Source organism: Rhipicephalus sanguineus, chromosome 5 (genome assembly GCF_013339695.2).
Source record: "Rhipicephalus sanguineus isolate Rsan-2018 chromosome 5, BIME_Rsan_1.4, whole genome shotgun sequence".
Classification (NCBI taxonomy): Eukaryota; Metazoa; Arthropoda; class Arachnida; order Ixodida; family Ixodidae; genus Rhipicephalus; species Rhipicephalus sanguineus.
The window spans coordinates 205,252,619-205,278,759 of NC_051180.1; the positions used below are offsets into that span (position 1 = coordinate 205,252,619).

The 26,141-nt window shown below is 46.0% G+C and overlaps 1 protein-coding gene across 1 annotated transcript in view; it reads left to right on the plus strand.

Annotated features, from left to right (window-relative positions):
• The window catches only part of LOC119394579 (collagen alpha-1(II) chain), a gene marked incomplete in the record, with an annotated part of 1,710,759 nt that overhangs the window by 1,149,032 nt on the left and 535,586 nt on the right, over positions 1-26,141 (plus strand). The window contains 1 exon segment of the mRNA XM_049415838.1: positions 4,885-5,082. Within this exon segment, the coding sequence (XP_049271795.1) occupies positions 4,885-5,082 (198 nt within the window).

The window sequence follows — 26,141 nt, forward strand, 5'->3', positions numbered from 1 at the left end:
AGAACTCCTTTGTAAATTCACTGGAACGCAGGTGCGTGTCGATGATGGCGATGGGCACTTCATTGTAGTGCTCATTTCGCAGTTTAATGAAGAAAAGCGGCACCGGCTCGCTCGAAGGAGAACGAGGAAGACAAAGCGGGGCAGAATAAGAACTGGGATACGAAGGGACACAATAATTATGATATACAAAATGTACGTACGCCCAGTATTACAATTCGTGTGTGTTTTATATTCGGGTGCATAGGCTTATAAATTGCGTCTTCTTGTACTTCTGGAAAGGGAGGCCCTAAGATTACGCCTTGGATTACCGAAAATCATAGCCAATAATACCTCTACTTAGAGGCGAGATTGCCCTCTCTTTTGTGCAGATTTAGGATACTGGGATGCCGTGTCGATGGAAGGACGCATCCCAACATAAAACATAACGACTGTTTATTAGCGTAGTAGCAGCAACGGGGCGAGCATACCAACGCCGCGCTCAGTCGGGTAGCGAAGGAATGATCACGTCCGAGCTTGGCAGCTTGGTTATATAGCCACCGTCGGTGACGTAAGCCTCCGGTGACGCTGCGGTGGCGCTCTCTTGACGCAGGCGTGGTGCAGCATGCAGCCGTGTCATGCCGGGCTAGCTAGTGACGAGGCGGAGGCTGAGCCGGTTTGTGCACAGTGTGTCGCCACATTACACCCCGCGGAGTGCAGAGCCCTCAGGGTCTGTAGAAATCTGGGAGGCGTACCAGACGTCCAGAGCGTGTCGTGACCGGAGTGGGCTGCAACGTCGGCGGCTAGGAATCTGATATCCCACCAGTATTGACAGGAGAAGTAAAGAAAGCCCTAAAGGGAATGGAAAGAGGCAAAGCGGCTGGTGAGGATCAGGTAACATCAGACCTGTTGAAAGACGGTGGAGAGATTATGTTAGAGAAACTGGCCACCCTGTATACGAAGTGCCTCTCGATGGGGACGATACTAGAATCTTGGAAGAATACCAACATCATCTTGATCCATAAGAAAGGGGACGTCAAGTACCTGAAAAATTACAGGCCCATAAGCTTACTGTCCGTTGTCTACAAGCTATTTACAAAAGTGATTGCTAACAGAATTAATACGACATTAGAGTTCAATCAACCAAGGGACCAGGCAGGATTTCGTACAGGATTCTCAAGAGACCATATTCATACTATCAATCAGGTGTTGAGAAATGCGCGGAATACAACCGACCCCTATACATAGCCTTCATAGATTACGAGAAGACATTTGATTCGTTGGAGACATCAGCAGTCATGCAGCCACTGCGGAATCAAGGCATCGACGAAGCCTATATAAACATAATGGAAGAAATCTACAGCGGATCCACAGCCACTATAGTCCTCCATAAAGAAAGCGACAGAATCCCAATAAAGAAGGGCGTACGGCAGGGAGACACCATCTCTCCAATGTTATTCACCGCGTGTTTACAGGAGGTTTTCAGCGCCCTAGATTGGGAAGAGTTAGGGATAAGAGTAAATGGAGAGTATCTCAGTAACCTACGATTCGCTGATGACATTGCATTAATGAGTAACGCAGGGGACGAATTACAGCTCATGATTACTGAACTGGATACGGAAAGTAGAAAAGTAGGTCTGAAAATTAATATGCATAAAACTAAAGTAATGTGGAACAATCTTGGTAGAGAATAGCGCTTTGCGATAGGGGGCGAGATACTGGAAGTTGTGAAGGAGTACGTCTACTTAGGACAGGTAGTAACCGCGGAGCCGAACCATGAGAGTGAAATAACTAGAAGAATAAGGATGGGTTGGGGCTCATTCGGCAAGCATTATCAAATCATGAATGGTAATCTACCACTATCCCTCAAGAGGGAGGTATGTAACAGCTGCATCTTACCGGTACTTACCTACGGAGCAGAAACCTGGAGACTTACAAAGAGGGTTCAACTTAAATTGAGGACGACGCAACGAGCGATGGAAAGGAAAATGATAGGTGTAACCTTAAGATACAGGAAGAGAGCAGAGTGGGTCAGGGAACAAACGGGGGTTAAGGACATCATAGTTGAAATCAAGAAGAAGAAGTGGATATGGGCCGGGCACGTAGCACGTCGGCAGGATAACCGGTGGTCATTAAGAGTAACTGACTGGATTCCAAGAGATCGCAAACGTGTGAGGGGGAGACAGAAAATTAGGTGGGTAGATGAGATTAAGAAGTTTGTAGGTATAACGTGGCATCAGAAAGCACAGGACCGGGTGGATTGGCGGAACATGGGAGAGGCCTTTGCCCTGCAGTGGGCGTAGACAGGCTGATGATATATATATATATATATATATATATATATATATATATATATATATATATATATATATATATATATATATATATATATATATATATTGGAATGAAGAAACTACGACTTTCGTTGGTTCGGCACTGTATATATCTACTAACGTTTCGTCTGGTGGAGCAGACGAATATATATATATATATATATATATATATATATATATATATATATATATATATATATATATATATATATATATATATATATATATACTGCGGGAAACAGATGCACGATCGAGATGCTGCCCTTCACAAGCTGTGTCTGCGAAAACAGGCTGGTTGGCACTGGGCACAGCTGCATCATAGGGGCGCTGCGCCTCGCGAGCTCGGTCTCGAAGGGAGGGCAGGTTTGTGAACGCTTGAGCTGCGCCGTCGAGGTTCTGTGCCTCACAGCTCCCATCCTCGTTGGAGACTCGGTCGGCAGGGAGGGGGTCGCAGGCATGAGATAGAGGGCGGAAAAGTGTGGCCAACTTGGCACACCATTCAGCCCAGGACCGTTGTTTGATCCCTTCGTACGCATGCCATGCCTTCGCGGCATCGCGAAGGCGGTCGATGGCTACTAGCCATTTCTGCTGGTCCGTCCAGGCATGGTGGTCGCCGAGCGAGTTGATGGTCTCGATCCACAGCACCGCGTCGTCCTGGAATCCGCGGAACACCGCTAGTTCGCAGGCAGCCGCCGATGGTGGGACGGCAGGCGAAAATCCGGAGTGTGCCCACGCCAAGCATGCCAGTTGCTCTGAGAGCCGCGTGAGGACACCGCGGAGCTCTCGGCGGTTCTCGGGTGAACTGGTCTCCAGATTTTGTGAGGCGGCCGCCAACACGACATTGATGGCGCACAGTGTTGGCAGCGCGACAGGAGGCAGCTTGGAACTCGACGTTGTCAAGGCGTTAGTCGTGATGCGGAGTTGCGTGATCGTACGCAGCAGCTCCGCGGCGCTGTCGGTAGATCCGCATGGAGAGACAGGGCCGGCATCTGCGGAGGATACAGCGGCTCCAGTGTTCACGGCGGCAGGATGCTTGTCGGAGGGAGCTTGTACAGCATCCCAAAATGACTCATGCGCTGATGGAGTCTTGAGTGAGACGGCGTCGCCACGGGACGCATGGATGGTGGTCCCGGGCAACAGGAGGTCGTGCGCTGTCTTGGCGTCGCCGGGATATGCCTGCCCTGAAGCCACCGAGGAGGCCTGGACGCCGTCCTTGAGTGGTGGCATAGGTTCTTCCGGCAGTTGGGACGCGGGCTGCATGATCGTGGGCGTTCCTTCGATGGAAGGCCCGCGGCGCCGATGGCCTACGAGTACGCACTTAAGGTTCGTGTTGCGTAGACTGCGCCATTGTAATGACGAGACAAATAGACACAACGCCTGTTCGCTAGGCCGGCTGTTCTATTCTCTGCATCGTCTTTCTCTTCTTCCCGCTTGCCTAGCGCGCGCCCTTGCAATAGCGGCGCTATCTTCCTCACAATATATATATATATATATATATATATATATATATATATATATATATATATATATATATATATATATATATATATATACATATCTGGGGCATGACGGAGACGGCTCAAATCAGCTGAGAGTGGTGTCCATATAGTTGCTATCGCAATAAAACTTAAGAACACCCAGTAAAGATTGGTGTAATATCAGGTCACATTTCATTCTCGTGGGTGTAGTTTGGGCATAAAACAAGAGAGACTAAGTAGTCCTGCATGGTACGTGAATAGGGGATGAGTAGAGTTTACCAGTTGTACAACGACTACTCGCATTGTCTCTTGAGCTTTGTGCATATGAAAAAACTTGGGAGGGGCGAAGCGTGTAGGGAATGGTGTTTCAGCTCCACCAACGTGAAACCCGGGGATGGGTGAAGCATGCAGTGTGCGCCGCTGTTTCCCACAGCAAAAGCTTTACTCTTCACTGTTTTACTCGCCTTCGGACCACTAATGCACCGTCATTTGCAGGTATGTTTCAAGAAGTGGTGTTTCAAATGATGACTTTGCGATAGAGATGCACGTTTGTGTGTCTGGTTTGAGATAAGAAACTTGAGCGCCTTGGTAAATTTTGTTGGGGATTTTGACATCGCCGCTAAGCTAAGCCTAGTGGTTTAGGCAGTAACGACGAACCTTCAACTCATAATATGCATAGTATGGACTGGTGGCGAGTAGTGGGATTTACGCAGTTTTTGTGGCGCATACCCGTTTATGGTGGGCCGTGACGACGACGTGACACTCCGGCCAGGCGAGACTCTAAGGTGCTTTGCCCCTAATAACATCCAGATATCGCTTTAAGATATGGATTTTGTAATCTTTTGCCAAGTGCCTGTTGACGAGATTGTTGCGCTTACATGAGTTCGGTGAACACATTCGACGGGCGAATGCCGTTAGGTGTGAATTTCATTCGCTACGCCCGTGTCAGCAACAAATAAAATGGAATTAACACCTCATGTCATTCGCCCCGAATGACATTACTTGTACTGTGTGACAGGGCTCCGAGCTTAGACAGCTGTGTCGTTGAAGTCTTCGATTTTGGTTCATGTGGAACCATCATGGATGTTCCGCCGCAGGGACTGCCGGGCCTGCCCGGCCTGCCCGGCCCCGATGGCAAGGAGGGCCAACAAGGCGCCGCTGGACCAATGGGCCCACCGGGTCCGCATGGAGAGCGTGGGGAGAGAGGATTTGCCGGTGAGAGGGGCCGAGCTGGCCTTCCAGGGCCACAGGGCATGCGTGGCGAGGCTGGCCCCCCAGGACCTACCGGTGCGACGGTAAGTTGTGTGCTACCTTCTCAAGTAAGGTGGTTATTTGGGCAAGTTGGTAAATCTTCATCTTAACACAGCGCACACACACGAAGACAAAAGAATAGGGTACCAATGACACGAGCGCAATCAAGTAAAATTTTTATTCGCCACAGACATATAAATATACACATTGAAAATTCGCATAAAGAAACATGCGTATCAGGTTACACTTTTATGACAGTATGCGCGAGTTAGGCAAGGCATCATATCACACATCCTAAGTGGAATTTAAAAAGCTAATCTCCTTTTGCAGAAAATTAATTGAGGCCTAGCTAATACAACCCCTTCCCCCCTTCTTTATGTGGAATGTTTCAATGCTTTTCCTGACGGTGCGACCTTGATGTCTGTATATGACGCTCGTGTCTTTGAGGACAGGATAGCAATTGCACTTACTACAATGGGCAGCCAAGTGGGCACGCTCATTTTTCTTTATCGTCGTTTTGCGCTTTCTGAGCCTTGCGTTAAAGCATCTGCCTGTTTGACCGGTGCAAGACGCACCACAGGACAACGGTATTTCATACACAACGTTCGTGGCACAAGAAACAAAACACTTGTCATCTTTATGACTAATGACCTTCTCAAGTTACATTTGTCCGGCTTATAAATAGCAAATTTGTTTGTGCACATTACTGAGAATCAGTTCAATGGCTACTTCCTTGTTTAGTCTAGATAGGAGTGCGATTCATTGGGCAAGTTTGTTGTTCATGTCCAGGCACCTAAAGCGCAGAAACAAAAACGCGGCCAGAAGAGAAGACGTGACAGACGAAGTGCTTACTAACAAATGAAACTTATTGAAGGACACAATAGACTACAAAGAATACGTCACAAAGAAATTACGATCAAAAATAACTTCTTGTGCATCGTATTATAGCCACAGATTATGTGGGCTATCATTTTTGTTATCTCACTGCACATCATTTAATCATTATGATTTTATAATTACTTTTGTATCGTGGATATATGCGATAGCATAGGGTCTGATCATTCACAAATGTTTGTATGAAATCTCAATTCTCTAGACGATCTGCATCCGAAAACTTTATTAACATTCTACTCAACATCTGGTTGCACAACTCAAAAGTGAGTGCCTAATTCTTCCGTAGAAAAATCATTGTCAACATGCATTTCATACATTTACTATAGAACGTTTCAAATTTATTTCTTTGTAACATTTCACTCATCTCGGGAGCGTGGATTTGGGATATAAGATGAGACGATGTAGGGCGGCACAAAAAAAGGAAAACTTCATTTAGTCACTCACTAAAGATAAAAAAAAACACAGCACACTTTGAATATCAATATGCGGAAAACGTACACATCACTAAGGCTACCAAAATGCAAAGAAACGAAAAGAGGCCACCTGACTTGTCAGTTTAACCTCAGTCCGCCAGCGTTCGCCTCTCTGTCGCGGGTACAGTGTGCGACTACTTTTTAAAATAAAATAAAAGGAAACGAAAAGAAAAGTGCATCCCGCAACTGTATCTCTCAGGGGAGGACACCTCAGCCGTAGTGCACAAGGGAAGGGATAAGGAGGGATCGATAGAGAACAGAGACGGGGATTGATTAGAGGGGATCGCGGACGACGAACCGTCAAACGTGGGCTCCTTCGAGTGTCTCCCAAGGTAAAGTGGACCGTTCTTACTCATTCATCGGCTGGGCTTCCTGAAATCCGGTCCTCGACCGCGTTGCGTGCAGTGCTGTTCTCAACGTCCACGAAGACGTCGTCATCCTTGTCGCAGTCACCTTTCCGCGGTGACTGTCGCAGTCACCGCGGAACGTCCGAGTAGCGAATGTGGTGATGGGCCTATACAAATAGGCTACCGTGAGAAGCTGCAGCATCTGTGAGGAGCGTCACCCGAACATCGTCGAGGTCGACGGCCACGCCTCAGAATGCCAGCGTCATTGCCTTCCGGAAGCGAACTCCTGTTATTTCCGCTGCCCGTGCAGCAATAGCGAGCGAAGCTTCCTTCGCTGGATCTACGCAGACAGTGGCAGCCCATCCTTGTTCCTTGTTCGATTACAGCTCAGCTGTCGCGCCACGAACCTTGCGCCCGTGCCCTTTAGCATGCCCCTCACGCTTCTTCGTCGTTGTCTTCCTTGTGGGCTACCACGTTACCCATAACAAAAACATATAGGCAACAGAAATCCGCGTGAAATAGAAGCCAACATTATTGCGTGCAACCGCTCATTCACACAGCAATCGTGCAGAAAAACAGCAAACATATTATCCACTTCATGAATCGACTGATACGTTGCCAATGATGCCTAGCGTGCTTTCGGCTTGAATTCATATGCTCTTATTTATTTATTTATTTATTTATTTATTTATTTATTTATTTATTTATTGTACCCTCAGGGCCCGAAGGCATTACAGAGGGGAGTGGGGATACATAAAGAATACAATAAACAGCAAGTCATAAAGGAAAAAAAGTGCAAATACAAATTGGCTGGCGAAAACTCACAACAAGACAAAAAAAGGAAATATAGCAGTGGGAATACACGAGAACAATTTTGATGAGAGAAAAAAAGTTATACAAAGAATAAGAAGCATAAATATATTCACAAGATAGCAATTGTTTTACGAAACATAATAATATCTGCTATATTACCGATGTCATGGGCAAGGGCATTGCAACTGACACAAGTTCTAGGTACGAATGAGTCATGAAAACATTTAGTGTGATAAGATGGAATCCCAACTTTATTGCGGTGATCAATGCGAGCTGATATGTACGAGGGCCTTATGAGTAATTTGTTTTTCAGATAGTTGTTGTAGTAAATTTCATGAAAAGACATAATGAAGCTACAGACGTGCGATGAGAGAGAGGAGGGAGGGACAAACTTAATTTCATGGCGGTTACGCTACTTGTTCGGTGATAGAGAGTATGAAACGACTGGCACGGTTTTGCACAGCTTCCAAATCTGAAATGAGTGAATCAATGCCAGGGCTCCAGACTGATGCAGAGTACTCTAATTTCGAGCGAACCAGTGTTTTATAAAGCAGTAATTTTATTGAACTGGATGAATGAGAAAAGTTCCTGCGAAGATACCCAAGCATGCGATTGGCGTATTTATGATATGATCGATGTGAGTTTTGCAGGACAGGTTAGAAGAAATGTGAACACCGAGGTCTTATAAGAGAACACAGTTTCAAGAGTAACATTGTTAATGTGGTAAGTAGGAGGTTCCTTACAATTACGAGAAATGCGCATGTGCTTGCACTTATTAATGTTTAGTTTCATACTCCAAGTGTCACACCAATCCAGAACCTTGTTAATGTCGGATTGAAGGCAAGAGGCGTCGTTATTGTCGTTAATTTCGCGGTAAATAACACAATCATCAGCAAAAAGATTTATTGATGATGAAATGTTAGTCGGTAAATCATTTATATAGATGAGAAAGAGAAGGGGCCCGAGAACGGACCCCTGCGGCACACCAGAACGGACAGGTAAGGGATGTGAATCAATGTTATTGGCTGTTACGAACTGAGAACGGTTTGAAAGAAAGCAGATCAACCATGCAAGTACATTAGGGTCAATGTTAAGGTTACGTAATTTAAGAAATAGCAGCCCATGTGAGACTTTGTCGAACGCTTTCGAAAAATATAAATATATGCAATCTGCCTGAGATCCGTGGTCGAGGATGCAGTGAAGGTCATGTGCGAAACATATGAGCTGGGTTTCGCATGGAAATGACTTACGGAACCCGTGCTGGGCTGTGCCGAAGAAGTTATTTAGATTCTAAAAAAGAGACAAGATGAGAGTATATGACGTGCTCCATGATTTTACACGGTATACTGGTGAGGGAAATCGGTCGAAAGTTGTCAGGGCAATGTTTATTTCCATACTTGTGCAGATGAATGTCCTCCCTACTTTCCCAATCACTGGGAATACAACCTCTTTCAAGCGATTGTTCAAACAATTTAGTAGGATTATGGAACCGTACGACTTCGTATTAATCAAAATTTGGAGTTAATGTTGTCAACGCCACAGGAAGAGGAAAGTTTGAGATTTTCTATAATGCTCTGAATGCCCGGTGCGTCACAAACAATTGGGTCCATGCGAGGAGCGTCAAAACAGGGTAGTCGCTGTTAACACCAGAAACATCGTTAGAAAAAGCCGCCCGCAAAGACATTATTTAGAACAGAAGCACATTAGTTTGGTAGGAATGAAACTCCATCAGGGGATGTAAGTAGCAATGATGTGGTGTCCTTCTTATTTATGACGTTCCAGAATTGTTTGGGATTGTTGATCAGCATTGCAAGCAAAGTATGGTTGAGGAATGCGTCCTTGGCGTTTTTTGACGCAGCTTTGTACTCAGCGGCCACGAGAAAGTAGGATTCCCAGCGCACCTTAGAATTCAAGACCTTTGCCGAGCGAAACAAACGTTTCTTCTTGTTTGACAATCTTTTCAAAAATTTATTAAACCAAGGTGATTATCTGTCACACCTCAAAGACTTAAGCGGCACAAAAACGTTAGTAAGACGTTCAATTGTGTCCTTAAACAATTTCCAATTAGCGTCGACAGAACGCAGTGAAAACTCCGGCAAGTATTCATCCAGAAAAGACCTTGTTCACGGTTAATCGCATTGAAGTCTTCCCGTTGTAAAGCAAAGACACAGAGAAATAGACACAACGCCCGTTGACTAGGCCGGCTGTTCTATTCTGCTCGCTTCGTCGTTCTCTTTCTTCGCCCAGCCGATCTCGCGCCCGTGCCCGAGCGCCGCTGTCTTCTTTACACTCGGCCACGCTGCGAAATTACATGGCGAGCTGCAGAAACAGCAGAAGTCGGATATACTCGTAGCACAGCTCACTTTAATTATGCGAGGCACTAGAAAAAAGGGATCGGGCGTGAACATCGTCTTCTTCTCTTGCTGCGCGAGCTCTTCTTTGTTGTCGCTGTGCAGATTGGATGCGGCAATATATATATACATACTTATACATATAAGGTGTATGACCCTATTGCAAAAAAATTACAGTGGCTTAGCTCGGCTATGCCAGGATATACGTAGCGTTAGCGAAGGTTCAGCTGATTATTCTGAGCTTTCCAGATTGTCTAGGATTAGCTTGATTGTCATGCTTACTGCAGCTCCAAGGACACACATTCGGCCACATCGTTCAGAACCGGTGGACCTGGCGGCATGGCCGGGTAACGATACCCATTGGTAACGCTAAAGAGCGGAATGTTCTGCTTAACGAGAAAGTTCTTGCACGTTGTACAAACCCGCACCACGGTTTCAACCCACTCAGGCGCCGCCACAAATCTCAATGTTTCACGCATGGCACTACTTAGCGGCGTCAAGTGTTTCATGTGCCATAGTCTTTCACACACGTCGCACACGTATCCAAACGGATTGTTTACGAAGTGCGTCTCCAAGGTCCGAGTCGCACTGGCGCTTTCGCTAAGTTTCACAGCATAGGCAGTCGATCGGCGAGCCTTGACGTCATCAACGGCGTCTTAATGTTGCTGCTGCAGAGATGGTCGGACACGTCGCTCAGCATCCTGGCGACGCCGCTTTGCTAGACGTTCCTCCCTTTCCTCCGCAGCACGTTTAGCCGTCCTGTGTTCATTCTTCGTACGCTGAACCGCTAATTGCCAGGCAACTACTTAGGGATCCGATGACATAAGCTTCTCGGCTCTTCCTGCGCCGTTGAGCAGCATTTGCGCTCTCCTTCTCCATGGCGTTACACGCCTGCAAACGCCGGTCAGAGGCGCTATCAAGCAGCACCAGCGCATTGTCAGACGGCGACTGCACAGCGAAGGCGAATATCTGCGCGTGCCATGGCTACGACGTCACCCCTCTCGAATGCGCAGAGCAGCAGCGGCGAGTCTTGCGCGCTGGCGCCAGTCTGTCTGCCTGGCTACAACGCCACTCCTTCCGCTCTCCGCCACCAGCAGCGGCGAGCCGCGCGCGGCGGTGGCGGAGAGCGCGTGAGATGCGGGCTCCGCACTCATCCTCGCGCATGCGCAGCACGGCTCATGATGACCCACGCGAAACCGGCTTCGGCTAGGCAAGTGTAGCTAACGCTGCAAAACCACCGCCGTTCCAGTACCCCCAGCGTGATACCAGTACGCTTTATGGCGCTGGACCGCACTGGGAACACTGGTATACGCTCCAGTTCGCTGGGACTCCGGTGAAAGCACTGGGAAAGAGCTGGGTCGCACTGGTAGAGCCACTGGTCTTGCCGCTGTGACGCTGGCGCTCACTGGGAAGCGCTCGAGACGCTGGAATTCTCACTGGCGTACGCTGGCACATACTGGAGCCTCCACTGTTCTGCCAGTGCCGCGCGCTGCTTTCAGTATCGTGCTCGGCGGAATGCTTCGGTATTGTTGAATATCGAATATCTGATTCGATGGTACCGAGAGATGCTATCTTAACGGGTCCCAAACATGTGTCACAAATTCAACCTTGCAGTGAAAGACGAGGAGAAGCGCACTATTTTCATGATATACGTGATGTGGTATATGTGAAATCACGGTCACGTTTAATGTTTCCCTGTCGAATGTGCAGAAAAATATTTTAATACCCCAAAGCAGCCAACACTGACCATTTTGCTTGCTACCATGCTTTTTATTTTTTATTCAGGCAGTGCCAATAACGTCGTTAACTTTTGCGCAGCACGCAGCAGCAATGAATACACATTTTGTGCACGCCGCTCATATATATCATTTTTGCATCCGTGATGTGTTGCGGTAGTGACTTCATAATGTAATGTTTATAAGTCTGGAGGCGTTGGTCTGAACTTACAGAGCAACTCGTTACAACTGAGGCCAGAAAAACAGCATACCGGAAATGAATCTCGGGCAATTCTTGCACTTCCACTTACCTCAGCTATACGTTAAGTAACAGTTAAAAAGGTTTTGAGGCTACAATGCAGAAACTTCAAACATCGCAACTCATCTGTGCCGAGATCGGTCCTACCCAGTGCGGCTCCCAGCGAGTGTTAGGCCTAGGGTACCGGCCAAGCCACCGGCGCTTCTTGGTTTAAGTACACGCAGTTGCAACGTGTAAGATTTACTGTATAGTCTGGACATCTGTTAACCTAAATTAACCATTTTTTCTTGTGTACGCTGTCCGCACAAGGAGCGACGACCATCGATGCGACGCGCTTTCAGCAATGAACGCAGGCTTACCGAATGCAGCCGGCCACACTCACCGGTACTTCTCTGACTCATACGTCAGAACACATACCTGTCAACTGGTACGCGTTAGTGAACTAACATACCGGCATCTTTTTTCAACTAATTGTATTTGTTTTTGCGGAGCGGTTTTATAGTTGTAGGTATCGATAGAACTGCAAGTCAGAATACAGACACGCCCGCCCCGCAGTAATATCGTCGCTCGCTCAGGAAAACTAGCCAGTATGAATTCATGTAGGCGCGTGTTTATCGAACGGGTCATCATAAAGCTTGCGTACATGTTGATCATTAGCAAGGGCGAGAAACGGCTATTAAATATAGGCAGTAACAGCCGTCAAACTGTACCCTGCTCCTAGATCCATTTGATATTTTTCGGAGTTAAAACGCGAATTCTTAAAGAAATCCAGCGCGCTCTTCCGATTTTGGGCATTCATTCGTTGCCGGCCACCCTTTGTTTGTGTCTAATAAAGAGGCAAGCGCGATTTGGAAAGGAAGATCGCGTCTTCCTTGAATACGGGACACCGAAATATGAAACGAAACGCTGTCTTACTGTACTGACTAACCCTTTTACAGCGACCTTGACGTGTTTCAGCGTGGCGCAGTAGTAGAGTACTCGCTTGGAGATTAAGAGGTGGCGAGTTCGAATGCTCGTGGTGGAGGTTCTTTTTTTTTCATACGGCTCTTTTTTTTACTTTTTTTATTGCACTAATGCTTTCTATATGTCTTTTTTTACTAATACATTTATGTAAGGAGCCTAGGCACCGCCGTTTTAACGCTGTAGAGCCGTTTTGCGCGTGAGTACCCAGCGCCTCCCAGTAAAACGCCACTCCAGCGGCCCAGTATCCAGCGCGACGCTGGGCCCATAATCGGGCATGACACTGGACCCAGTGGCGCTGGGATTTGCAATAGAGGACGGCCACGGCGACGGCAAAATCCAGCCGAGACTGTCCATATAATTGCTATCGCAGTAAAATTTTATTGGAGATAGCCCAGTGATTTGTTAGCTTTGCTTGTTTGGTATGCAATGCGCGTCTTCCAGGTAAGGCCAGATGAAATGTGGACACCAAGATATTTGTAAGATGAAACACAATCTAGAGGGGTGTTAGCGATATGATAGGCTGGCGGAGTGTTAGTACGTCTGGTAACGCGCATTGCTTTGCATTTGGTTATGTTTAGTTCCATCTGCCATATGTTACACCACGCACTGATAGCGTTAAGGTCAGATTGAGGAATGGCCTCATACTATTACAAGTTATTTCTCTAAATATTGCGTAGTCGTCAGCGAAATGGTGAATATTAAATGAAGCACGGGAAAATAAGTCATTAATATAAATTAGAAATGAAAGCGATCTCAGAACAGAGCTTTGTGGAACGCCCGAGCAAACCGCCCTGGAGGGTGAGTCAGAGTTGTTAGCAGAAACATACTGAGAACGACGCGACAGGAAGGATTCAAGCCAATTGAGAAGTTGGGTATCTATGTTAAGCTGGCTTAATTGTGCATTAGTAGATTATGAGATACTTTATCACATGCTTTTGAGAAATCTAGAAACATGCAGTCTGCAAAAAAAGAGCGATCAAGAATGGCATGCAAATGGCGTGTAAATGATATTAGTTGTGTTTCGCATGAATAGCATTTGCGAAAGCCGTGCTGAGAGTACGTGAAAAAGGATTCATAAGTCAGGATACTCCCGGCGCAAATCGAACGAGCACACATAACACACAAGAACAGGACGGGCACCGAACTTGCAAATAATTTTATTGCACAGTGAAAGTTTTATTGCACAGCACAAGTCAAACCACGTGATGAGTGCGCGCGCATCATTTTTCTTAACAACCAAAGAACCGCAACGTGCTGCTGAGAAAACTAATCTCTTTACCTTGAAGGGATAGTTGATCCGTGCTGACGCAGGCATCGTCTATTTGCCTTATGTAATGCGCCTCTATAAACTTCGCTTCCGTGAACTGGAGTAGCATCCACACACCTTGCAATGCGCTGCCATCAGGCTGCCAAAACCACTTCTTACATTGAGACGGTGTTGTCTGGCCCTGTCGTTGAAACACAGCCCGGTTTGGCCTATATATCGTTTCCCGCAACTCAGCGGAATGAGGTACACAACTCCAGACGTTTAAGGCGGAAAGTTGGGCTAGTTGGTAACGTGAATAATAGGACATGTTTACTAGCGAAAAAGACGAGGACGAGAAGAAGGAATACAGGACAACGCTAGATTCCTTCTTCTCGTCCTCGTATTCCTTCTTCTCGTCCTCGTCTTTTTCGCTAGTAAACATGTCCTATTATAACTCCAGACGCGCGCTCTGTAAAAAAGGTCGCATGCTTAGTAAAAAGGTCGCATGCATTTACGTTCGTCATACAGTCACATCGCGCAATACCAATTTTGGTGTATATCAAGCTAGCGAAACGGCCGCGAATGCATCGTGAGCATGGCATGTAAATCATGACATACATGACATGCATGTCATGGTTTTCATGTTGCCACCTGTTCTTCATATTCTTCATAGAGTCACATCGCGCAATACCAGTTTTGGTGTATGTCAATCTAGCAAAACGACCGCGATTGCGCCATGAGCGTGGCATGTAAACCATTTCCTGCATGACATGCATATCATGATTTTCAAGTTACCACGTGTCAGTTATGGTCATCATACAGAAATATCTCGTCATACCAGATTACGTATATATCCATTCATTTAAAAGGCCGGGAGCGCCCCGAGACCATGTCATGTATATCATGCTGCACATGACATGCATGTCATGATTTGCACGTTAGGATCTGTCATTATGTTTCTCATGAACTCTTGTCACGCCATACCAATTTTGGTATACATGAAATTACCGGAACGGCCGCAAGATCCCCAAGGCCGTGAATGTAAATCATGCTGTTCATGACATGCATGTCATGATTTTCATGTTATGACCTGTCATTTATGTTCGTAATTAGGTCATGCCACAGCAATTTTGGTACACATCCAATTAACGAAACGGCCAGGAGAGCACAAAATCTTAGGCGGCTACATAGATAGACAGATAGATAGATACGCTCAAAGTCGCAGAAGTTCACTAAGAAATGCTTCGCATTTAAAAACGGAAAGAGAAGTAGTAGAGGAGTATTACATTAGGCAAAGGGGCGACTCATGCGTCAGCATGGCTTCACTATCCTTTCAGATAAAGAGATCAGTTTTCTCAGTAGCACGCTGTGTGTGTGAAAAAACGTTTATTTAATGAAATGAGAGTTTGCAGGTCCAAAAGGGCCCTTTACATAGGGGGAGTCCTTATTCCGGGACTCCTCTGGACAACGCCGCTACCCGCGCCCGTTGGACTAGAGCCCGTTGAGCCTCCAGGCCTCATTAGGGCTGCCTCCCATGTCTCTATAGTAGGGGAAGGGTAAGGGGGAATAGAGAGAGATTCAACTGACATGCCCAAACCATACGAAAGTTATCGGAGACTTCCCCACAGTGAGGGCACCGCCCATCAAATTTTGGGTCAAAATATTTTACTATTGCAAGACACAACAAGGTGTTGGTCTGCAGGAGCCTTAAGGTTCGTTTATCGGCTTTACTCAGGCCCTTAGCAGGGACCGGGAATAGCCGATGGCGTTCGCAATAGTGAGCCAGAATGTCTTTGAATCACAGAAGCGGTTGCTTCTCTGAGCCGGAAAAGCCTGGGTGAGGTGCCCGGGGGATAAGCGCGCGGGCGGCCGCGTCCGCAGCGTCGTCAACTCTAAGGCCCTGATGGCCCCGAGTCCAAATGATGCGTTTAGGTGAGCGGTCCGAATCCCTCGCGGCTCGCTTTAGGATTTCGTAGGCTAAAGGTGAGACCTCGCCCGCCAGGTAGTTTTCACAGGCTCTGCGCGAATCTGGGATGATTACCCTTGAGTTCGTGTCCGAGGCGGCAAGCGCTATTGCTACCTTGGTTGTTAAGAAAAATGTGATGCCCGCGCAGTCATTATGTGGTTTGACTTGTGCTATAAAATCATATTTCTGCTGTGAAATAAAATTAGTCGGAAGTTCAGCGCCCGTCCTGTTCTTTTGTGTTATGTGTCCTCGTTCGATTTGCGCCAAAAGTATCCTCAGTTATGAACCAGTACACTCTAGCTCAAACAAGAATTCTGCGGGAAAAAGGAGTTCGATTCGGGATACTTGGCAAGATTAGAAAGTAAGTAGGGCTCCGTGTTTTCGGTGTTTATATTTCTTGAAAATCGGCGGGTGTTTATCGGTGTGTATATTTTTGGCGGCAATTCCGCATTTATCGGAGTTTGTTTCTCGTAAATTCCTAATTCTCCGAAATTCGGAGTTATGCATTATTCCCAAAACTCCAAGATTGTAGGTCAATTCATATCTGATTACTAAAACATCAAAACACTCGAAGCAGATTTTATTTTTCTAGAAGGTTTGAATGCACAAAAACATATATGCACAAGCGAAATGCTTGAACACAAAACACCTGTAAGCTTACTTTGCGTGGTTGCTGTCAGCGATCGAATCGCGCTCCTTTTGATTGACGACCCTCAGCTTTGAAAATGGCCTTTCAGTGTTAGCGCTAGAAACAGGAAGCACCAGAAGACGCAACGCGCAGCGAGAAAGCACTGACCATTGGACATTGTGAAGTCTCTAAAACAACAGCGGTTGAGCAATGTGACATACTTCATAGCACTGATGGTTCGCAAAATCACTCAGGAGCTGGCTCATGTCGTCAGTTTCAAGATGCACTAAGTGTAAAATAGGCGCATAGGTTTCGAACGCGCAGGGAAGCTCATGCTTCACATTTGGATTCAAAATTTGAACACAGTACCAAAACGATTCTTTGCTGTACTGGAGTTGCTCGCACAGGTTCCTCTCAAATGTCTGTCTCCACTTTTCGACGACGGCACCGTAATATCATGAATGTCTGCAACAGTCGTTAAGCGATCATTGTCGTCAAAGAGGTCGAACAGACTTTTGACATCTGATGCGAAGGCCTCGGTTGGATCACGCCATTGACTGATGAGTGCGTGCAAACGAAGCCCCAGTATGGGATAAATTTGGTGTGCCAGGGTACTCTCTGCCTCAAGTTCTTTAATGATTGACAGCACGGCCCAGGAATTGGTCTTCAGAAACATCATCTTAACGAGCAAGTCGTGTACAGTTTCAGGCGATGAAATAAGACTCTTGAGCTTTTCACACTTCGTTCTCTTGGCTTTGTCGCGTCCCAAGAAAGACAAAATGGCGTGCCAGTAGTCCCAATACCTTCTAGAGCTTCATAAAAAGAGAACCACCTCGACGGACATAGGTTTTCAGTGACTTCAAGGACATGCCCATGGCCAAGCACACAAGACCAAACTTACCGCGCAGTTCCCGCGGCGACTTCACCAGGGCAGGAAAGTGCACAACATCTCCCGCTAAAGGGGACCATGAGGCGATGCGAAGCCGGAGCACTTGTACGATCGCGTTCCGTTGGTGTTCGTTGGGCATGCTACCACCTCGCATCGTGGAACGCGAAGAGGAACGCTACGCGCGTCATGTCTTCCCTCTAGCCTGGCCGTTAATTCTCACAGGGCTAGTGGGGAACGCGGTCGAGAGGCGCGCGAGAGGGGGGAGCGTAGGAGAGGAGAGAGAGAGGGAGGGTACGCGCATGCGCTGGCACTCATCGCGGCGTTGTGCGGGAGAGAATTTCGGCATGTCGAGCCCGCGTTTCAGAGGAGGAGTGGAGAGGCGCAGGAGAGTGGGGAAGCGGAGAGGGGGAGTGGAGAAGAGGTGTGTGGAGAGGGTTTGCGTATGCGCAGTAAGGGTGTCACGCCGCACACCACCACCACCACCACCGCAAATAAAATCGTACGTTAAACGAGTTCGTCCTGATTCCATCCTCCATAGCTTTGTTGAGTAGGTGGCATGGATCTTTGAAGTGAAGCGCCTTGAATTCGGGGTTGGACAGTTGCAGGTCCTTGTGAAGCTTCAGCATGTAGGAAGCTGAGTCGGAGCACAATACAGCTACGTCGACTAATACAGCTACGCGCGGTAAACCTTAAATTGGTCAAACCAGATCTATCAATGAGCGCTTAGAACTTGCCCTTTCGATAAAGAACGGAACCAGTATAATAAAATGTTTGGCGAGTTGGAGTTAGTTCAGGTCATATTGGCCCTTGAAATCGGAGTTTATCAGATAAATCTGAATTGTCAAACATTTTACCGGCGAACGTTTATAGGACTTTTTCGGATAACACCGAAAACACGGAGCCCTTAAAATAATACATGCTCGATAAGTTTACATGGGATGCTGGTGAGTGAAACGGGTCGGTAATTAAACGGAGAATGCATGTTACCTGATTTATTAAGTGGAATCACCTTCCCCTATCCTCCATTCGGCCGGGATAGAACCCGTGTCAAGTGATTGTTGAAAGATTTTGGTTAGTATGATAAAACTGCTCTTCAGAAGCTTCGGGCTAATTGTGTCGCAACCAGGGGGAGAACAACGGTTTCATTTATTGATTAAGCATTCTACGCCACTCGGATCTATTAGTATCGGATGCATTGGTGGGAGATTACGACACTGCGTGATCGGTGGTAAAACACTGGTCAATGATGAAAAATTGGAAACAAGAACGTCGTTAAGGACAGGTGCACACACTTCATAGGCTATAACGTTTCCTGCGTCATCTATGAGGCTTATAGGGTTATCGTCTCTTGTATTGGTGACGCGCCAGAATTGTTTAGTAACAGTTTGAAGCGTGGAAGGGAGGGTGTTTTTTAAGAAGTTTTCTTTTGCGCTGTGAAGTACAGCGATATACTAATCTGAAACTAGTTTATGCGCGTTCCAATGATTAGCACAAGGACAATGTTTCGCTAATCTGTAGAGACGTTTCCTTTTATTTGACAAGCGCGTTATGTGATTATTATATCACGGTGCCGATTTATTTGAGCTTATGGAGCGAATTGGTACATATTTGTCAAGTAAGGCTTTAGCCTTGTCTACAAACAAACCTCAGTCGCTTCGAACGCCACGACTGTCAAAATTTGCCAGAAACGTGTCAATAAACGCGGAGAGTTCGCTGTTTATTGCATCAAAATTGGCGCGTTTGGAGTCACGGGTGAGTTCAAGTTTATTTTTGTATTTAGGCCGCGACATTAAGAGCTCGCAAGGTATAATGGAATAATCGCACAAACCTTGTAACACAGTTACATCATGAGCAATATCGGGATGAGTTGTGAGTATTGAGTCAAGGGTATTGGCCGCAGAAAAAGTTGTTCTGCTGGGTTTTTTGACAAATTTTGAAAATGAGAAAACGCCACAGTAATCTAGAAACTCTTTTGCGAGCATAGATGAAGGATTCATGCTGGGTGGATTGCACTCCCACATTACAATCGGGGTATTAAAATCACCGAGCAGGAACAAAGGTAGCGAGGGGTAACGTGAAGTAATACATCATGTAGTGCGGTCACAATTGCCTGAAAATGTGGGTAGCCGATAGCAAACTCCGTTAACTAAATACTGTTGTTTTATTTTAACAATGAACCAGACAATCTGGAGTTCACTAGAAACGTGAACGCGCTGAGACAAAAGCGTGTTAGAAATTGCCGGCAAGGGAAGCCGTTTTCGCTTAGAACGCCAATGCAGCCGAAGCAAAGATGCCATTTATCGACTGCATGCCATGACATGGTATGGCATCAATGCACTACCATGGCATTCATGGTAACGTTAGCTCATGAAACTTGCTTAATATTTATGTCGGAGTTTTAGTTCAACGCTGTTCACAAAGTACCCGCTTGATTACTGTAGTCACTCCGATATTTTTGCCTGCACTTATAAAACATTTCGACGGCTCTAGTTGCTGCTGTATACGAGCTTGCCTCAGTTTAAATGATTGTGGTATTTTACAGCGAAAGCTGTTATGAGATCACAACAAGGGCCGTTCTTGGCGCCGTAGTTGTCCTCCGCCGCCGCCGCCGCCGGTGTCCATAACCACTATCGCTCAAAATAAGAAAAAAAACGAAATAAGAAAAAATTTGGCAGATCCCACGTACCGTGGGAATCAATGTTATGCGAAGCATGCGCGTTATCGTGACTGTGACGTAATTTTTCACATTGAGCGAAACGTTACGGAATGACGCTACAGAAATATGGAAGTGGTATACGCACGCTCATATGTTGAAGAGTCGCATATATATTATATAACCAGTTGTTCATAGTTGCGTAACGATGGTAACAGCAACATAGGTGTTCCCAACACCAGACGCGGTAAGCTGATATGTAGTGCTTATATTCTTCAATACTGGATTGCGCGAATCCGAACAGGACAAAGAAGGAACACAGATGCACAGGACAGGCGTTACTGGCAACTAAGCTTCATTCAATGAAGTTTCACAGGATATATACACAGCCGAGTGGCACGTGCAGGCGCACTGCACGTATGTTACAGTCACAGTGACAGTTGTTATGCTTATACTTGTCCGTTATGACGGAGAACTCACGCACGTTTCACGAACCCGTGTGTATGTGTTGAAGGGGTGCTTGACAGCTCTTGAACAGGTCATCATCAGCGTGATCAGTAAGCACGGGCAGCTGGACCGGACTTGTTATTGCGGACGTGATTACGGTTATGAGGAGTCGAAGTGTAGTGAAGTGCGAGGTATAGTGCAGCTGGTGGAAATCCTGGATGCCTCTTACGATGAAATGATCTATGATGCCTCCTGTCGTGGACGTGGCAACGAGGTCTTTTGATGCCCTCTCCACATCTAGTCCCTTTCACGCACTATAAGGACCAAGCTTTGTTGGGCCTCGATAAATCAATGTTGAAGTCACCGGTAATGATGAGAGGCCTGGTTATCTCAGCACATTTATTGTAGGAAGCATTCACAGCGGTTTTTGCGTAATCCACGTGGTCCACGTTGCGGACCATATGGACGAGTAGATGGTAGTTGAGCGTCTTCCAGGGCTGTTCTGTCTTCAGTTTCCTCACTTTCCTTGCGTCTGCCGCGGTGGTGTAGCGGTTAAGGTGCTCGGCTGCTGACCCGAAAGTCGCGGGTTCGATCCCGGCCACGGCAGTCGCATTTCGATGGAGGCAAAATGCTAGATGCCCGTGTTCTGTGCGATCTCGGTAAACGTTAAAGAATACCCGATGGTCAAAATTTCCGGAATCCTTCGCTACGGCGTCTCTCATATCATATCGTGGTTTTGGGACATAAAACCCCGATAATTATTATTAATATCACTTTCCTTGCGTGTCAATGTGTGTGTTCGTGGTTACTGTGTTTGTTGAGACTATGTATCACCTGTGGCACATACCCGCATAACATTAACTCTGGTTTACGGGTATGTGCCACACGTGACTGAGAGAAAGGGTTTCATGAGGTACGTGACAGGTATTTTGCATTATTCGTATCATGACCAGTGAATCGTGTTCGTCATACACTGATCCCCTGCAGTGCCAATTTTGGTATATTAGAAGTTATGGAGACGACCAGGAGAGCGCCCAGACGTAGGCGGCTAGATAGATAGATAGATAGATAGATACGTAGATAGAAACGGCCAAAGTGCCTGAGGTTCGCTAAGAAATGCTTCGCATTTAAAAATTTCCAGGATGGAGCGACGTTCGAACCTCGGCCCTTTGCGTGTGAGCCCAGCATTCAACCTGAGAGCTCATACCCGTTTTTTTTCTTTAATTCATGGAAAGATGATTCGTTATAGCTGTGAACCACACACTACATGCTTCGTCACATTAGAATTACCTTAACATGCAGAACACCCACATTGTTGCTTACAGTAAGAGGCTGTTCAAAAGTCAGGCAAACACACACAAGCGTCCAGAAGTGCAAGCCACTCCGGAACGGGCTCAAAAGTCTCAACAACACTGCGCACTTGAGCAGCTTCTTCTCGGAAGACAGACCTCGTCGATTGTGGTGGCTCGGCGTGCCTGTCGATCATCCGACTTTTCCATAGCGCATAAAGTCCTAATAACATAAATAAATCATACGGTGCTTGAGACTGCTTTGCAAAATGACCCTATACAGGCTTCATATCGGGAAGGAACCACATTAACATTTGTAATGTAGCGTGGTACAAGAATAAAATGACAACCAAGTGTCACACAACGCGACTTCTGTAAGCAGGCGTCACACAATGCGCATTGCGCAACGAGTGGGTTGTTGAATGCTTCCAACCCATTACAAAGGGCTCTGCCATATTTATTCATCGTCATCAGCCACAGCATCATCACAGTGGACATAATGCCTTACAAGTGTTTAGCAGGTACCACGGTTCTGCGTAGAATGAAGAAATATTGCTTAGTGGGTGCTTCCGTACTTCACAAAAATTATGATTTAAAGCGTAGTGGGTTCCTCGCAAGTGTACTTCTATTGGTTGCGAATTAAGGCCATACCGCTCCTATGATCCATTTGCTCAGGGTCTCAATAAGGTTAATTCCCTCTCTCTATATCTTTCTCACGTTAGCGTATGTTATAAAGCGTGGTGGGAGAGTGAAATAACAACCGGACATCACACAATGCGAATTACGTAACTAGTGGGTCCTTTAAAGCTTCCAACCCATTACAAAAGGATCAGCCATAGTTCTTCATCGTCATCAACCGTCCCATCAAGAAACTTCTCATAATGCCTTACAGATGGTACCTCGCTTCTCCGCAATATGACGAGTAATGTTGTGGTGGGTGCTTCCCAACGTCACAAAAATTATGATTTGTGGCGTAGTGGGTACGTTCCTAGTGCACTTGTATCCGTAGCCACAAGAGAGTTTATAACGTGCTTTAGCAATTCCGCTCTTCGAGCTTTCGCTGTGACTGTGCTGCGCTTGCAGCGCAGGCCTGACGTTCTTTTTTTCGTTCAATGTAATCGCATTGCTCGTTTGTTAAATCTTCTGAATATTTGATTTAAATAAAATGGGGAATTCATGAGCTGTTTTTAAATTTGTTACCCTACCAGTGTAGGCCTGCTTTGAAAATGGTTGTCTTGCTATTCGAAAACTATTCGAACAGTATCCGATTTGTATTCGCATTCGATTCGGTGTCATTACTATTCGATTCGGTTCCAAAATTCACTATTTGCAAACCCCTACTACCAGGCTTTACCTGTAGGTATGTGAAAAAACGGACAAATTTAACAAACCATAGATGATTGCAACAATATGCAAACAAACGCAATAGAGGGACAAGCTGTTTCAAGAGTTTTTGAGACTGAAAGACATTATTAAATTAAATGAGTACAAAAAAATCACAGCATATCCACGGGGTGAATGACGATGAGTGGGGCGAAGCTCCGGAGGAAATTATCGGTAAACCGCGAAACTCTTCCGTGAGATTCGCCCAGTACATCATATAAAGAATGTGAAACACCGTGTATATATTAAACATGAAACTTTTATTATACTGTTGGTTTACTTGGTCCCTTCATTATCACAACTTTGTGATCGGTGAAATGCAGGGAAAGTGTCCGCTTCCGAGCGAAAGAGAAAGCGCGTCAAGAGCGATCGCGTTCCCCGCTCGCCCGTGAGAATTAACGGCAAGGCTAGAGGGAAGGCGCGACGCGCGTAGCATTCCTCTTCGCGTTCCACGACGCGAGGTCAGTAGCATGCCCAACGAAAGTCAACGGAACGCGATCGTGCAAGTGCTCCGGCTTCGCATCGCCTCATGGTCTCATTTAGCCAAACATCTTGCTCAAGGTGTGCTTTGCGTTTTTCGTCCAAATAATATATTTATCATGTACATTAAGACGAAAAGTTGAAAGCTCACTAAAGTATATCGACCGCAAAGTATGTCTTTTAGTGCGATTAAATCAAGGAACGCTACGATGTCTTGTAAGTTATGATATCTAGTGAATTGCTCATCTAGTGGTCAATTCATTAAACTAGAGCTCTGTTGAAGCTGTGGCTCAGAACGACGAATAACTATAGCTGAGCCCTTCGTAATGGGTTGAAAGCATAAACGACCCACTCGTTACGCAATTCGCATTGTCTGACGACTGGTTATATTACATTACTCTTCTACCACGCTATATTACATCTGGTAACGTGATTCCTTCTATGATATGACGTCTGTATAGGGTCTTTTTGCGAAGGGTGCCAAGCATCGGCATGGCTCTGTGTAGAATGCTCGATTGCCGCACAGAGGGCCCTGGCTCAAATCCTATGCGATCCTGAATATGTTTTTTTCTCATTTCGCGCGATAATGCTACGGACACCGGTGGTGGCGGCGGCGGCGGCGGACAACTACGGCAGACAAACCGGCCGTTGACACCTCCTAACAGCTTTTGCTGTAGAAGCATCTAATTGAACTGAACAAGGAAATCAGGAAGCCAAAAGGCAATTATTATGGGAATATATTTGATGGCGTTGATGATTCCAACATACCATGGCACATATAGAGAGTTTTTCGAGAAATGTGTCCGAAAATTGTCAAAAATAGGGAAATAAAATATTTGCTCACTGCCTTCATGATAACATTTTCTGTGGTGGGAGACATCTGAAGATGTCTGGAGACAGCAATTACGGCAGTGATTAAATAAAATACATTTATTAACATTTTTAATTAGCTGAGACAGGTGGTCGTGTTAAATAAGAGAATTTCTATCCTTCCAGAGATATTGAGAAATCGGCCTCTGGTAATTATTGCAGAGCTATGAAATTCAACCAATTTCACTGGGGAAACCGAAACCGAGGCTCCGATGAGCGCTACTGGCAGACGACCAAAATGACGTCTCTGTTCACGACGGTGATTGCAGTGGTGTTAGTTCTGCATTTGTTAACGTGCGTGCGCCATGCGTGCTGTAATCGCAAGCGAAACCTGTGTAACTACGTACAAGCATAATAACAACTAAGCGGGAGGAAAGCCAAGGAAAGTATAGGGGATGTTACTTGTAGTAATTATGATGTAAATGTGACGAAAGTTAAGTGGACGACAAGATAACTTGCCGCCGGCAGGGACCGAACCTGCGGCCTTCGAATTCAAAGGTCGCAGGTCTGGTCCTTGCCGGCGGCAAGTTATCTTTTCGACCACCTTACTTTCTTCACATTTACATCACAATTACTACAAATAACATTCTCTATACTTTCGTTGGCTTTCTTGCCTGCTAGTTTTAATTAATATTGCCTATAGCAAACGCAAATTAGCCCTTAAAATTCCCCTTCTTTCGTACTTACAACTATGTACGACATGATTTACATTTTACGGTCTCCATGTAGTCGCAGGCGCGTCAATAATTGACATATGCTAAAATTAGCATGGTGCGAATGGTTTTATGAAGAACATAAACGACGAGTCATACCATGAAACTGATGTTATGTATGCCATATACGACATGACTTACATGGTATGGCCTATGTGCTGTCGCGGGCGTGTTAATAATGCCCCTGTCACACGGGCACGTAAGAATTATTTTGCGTAAGCGGTAGTTTACGAAGTTGAAAGACCTTTTAATGAAAAGCCGTTGCTTCGCAGAGACACGACAGTGATGGTCTCTTCTTAGTGTTTCCTTCCGAACATGCTACCGAAAACGTGGCGCTAGCTTTCAAAACACAGCCACTGAAGTAAAAATTAGGGGTGTGCGAATACTGAAATTTCATCTAGAATCGAATTCGAATCGAATAGTGGTGAATGGTGGCCAAAAAATATCGAATATCGAATATTATATTTACACGAAACGTGTACCGCTAGTTACTGCGGGACAATTGAAAAATCAGGGACGCTTCGGCGTAGTGATGTACAGCATTATTATGCTCTTGGTCGGCAGTTTTTTGTTTTGTTTTGTTTGTGTTTTTTTAGCTTTTATGGGCGCACATTCATGTTCATAGAAAAGCCTCGATTCCAGCCATCAGCGTCGCTCCTATCCTCCCAACGGCTAAGAGAGGGTGAAGTGGTAGCTGGATTTTTTCCCTATGGTTGCGCAGTAC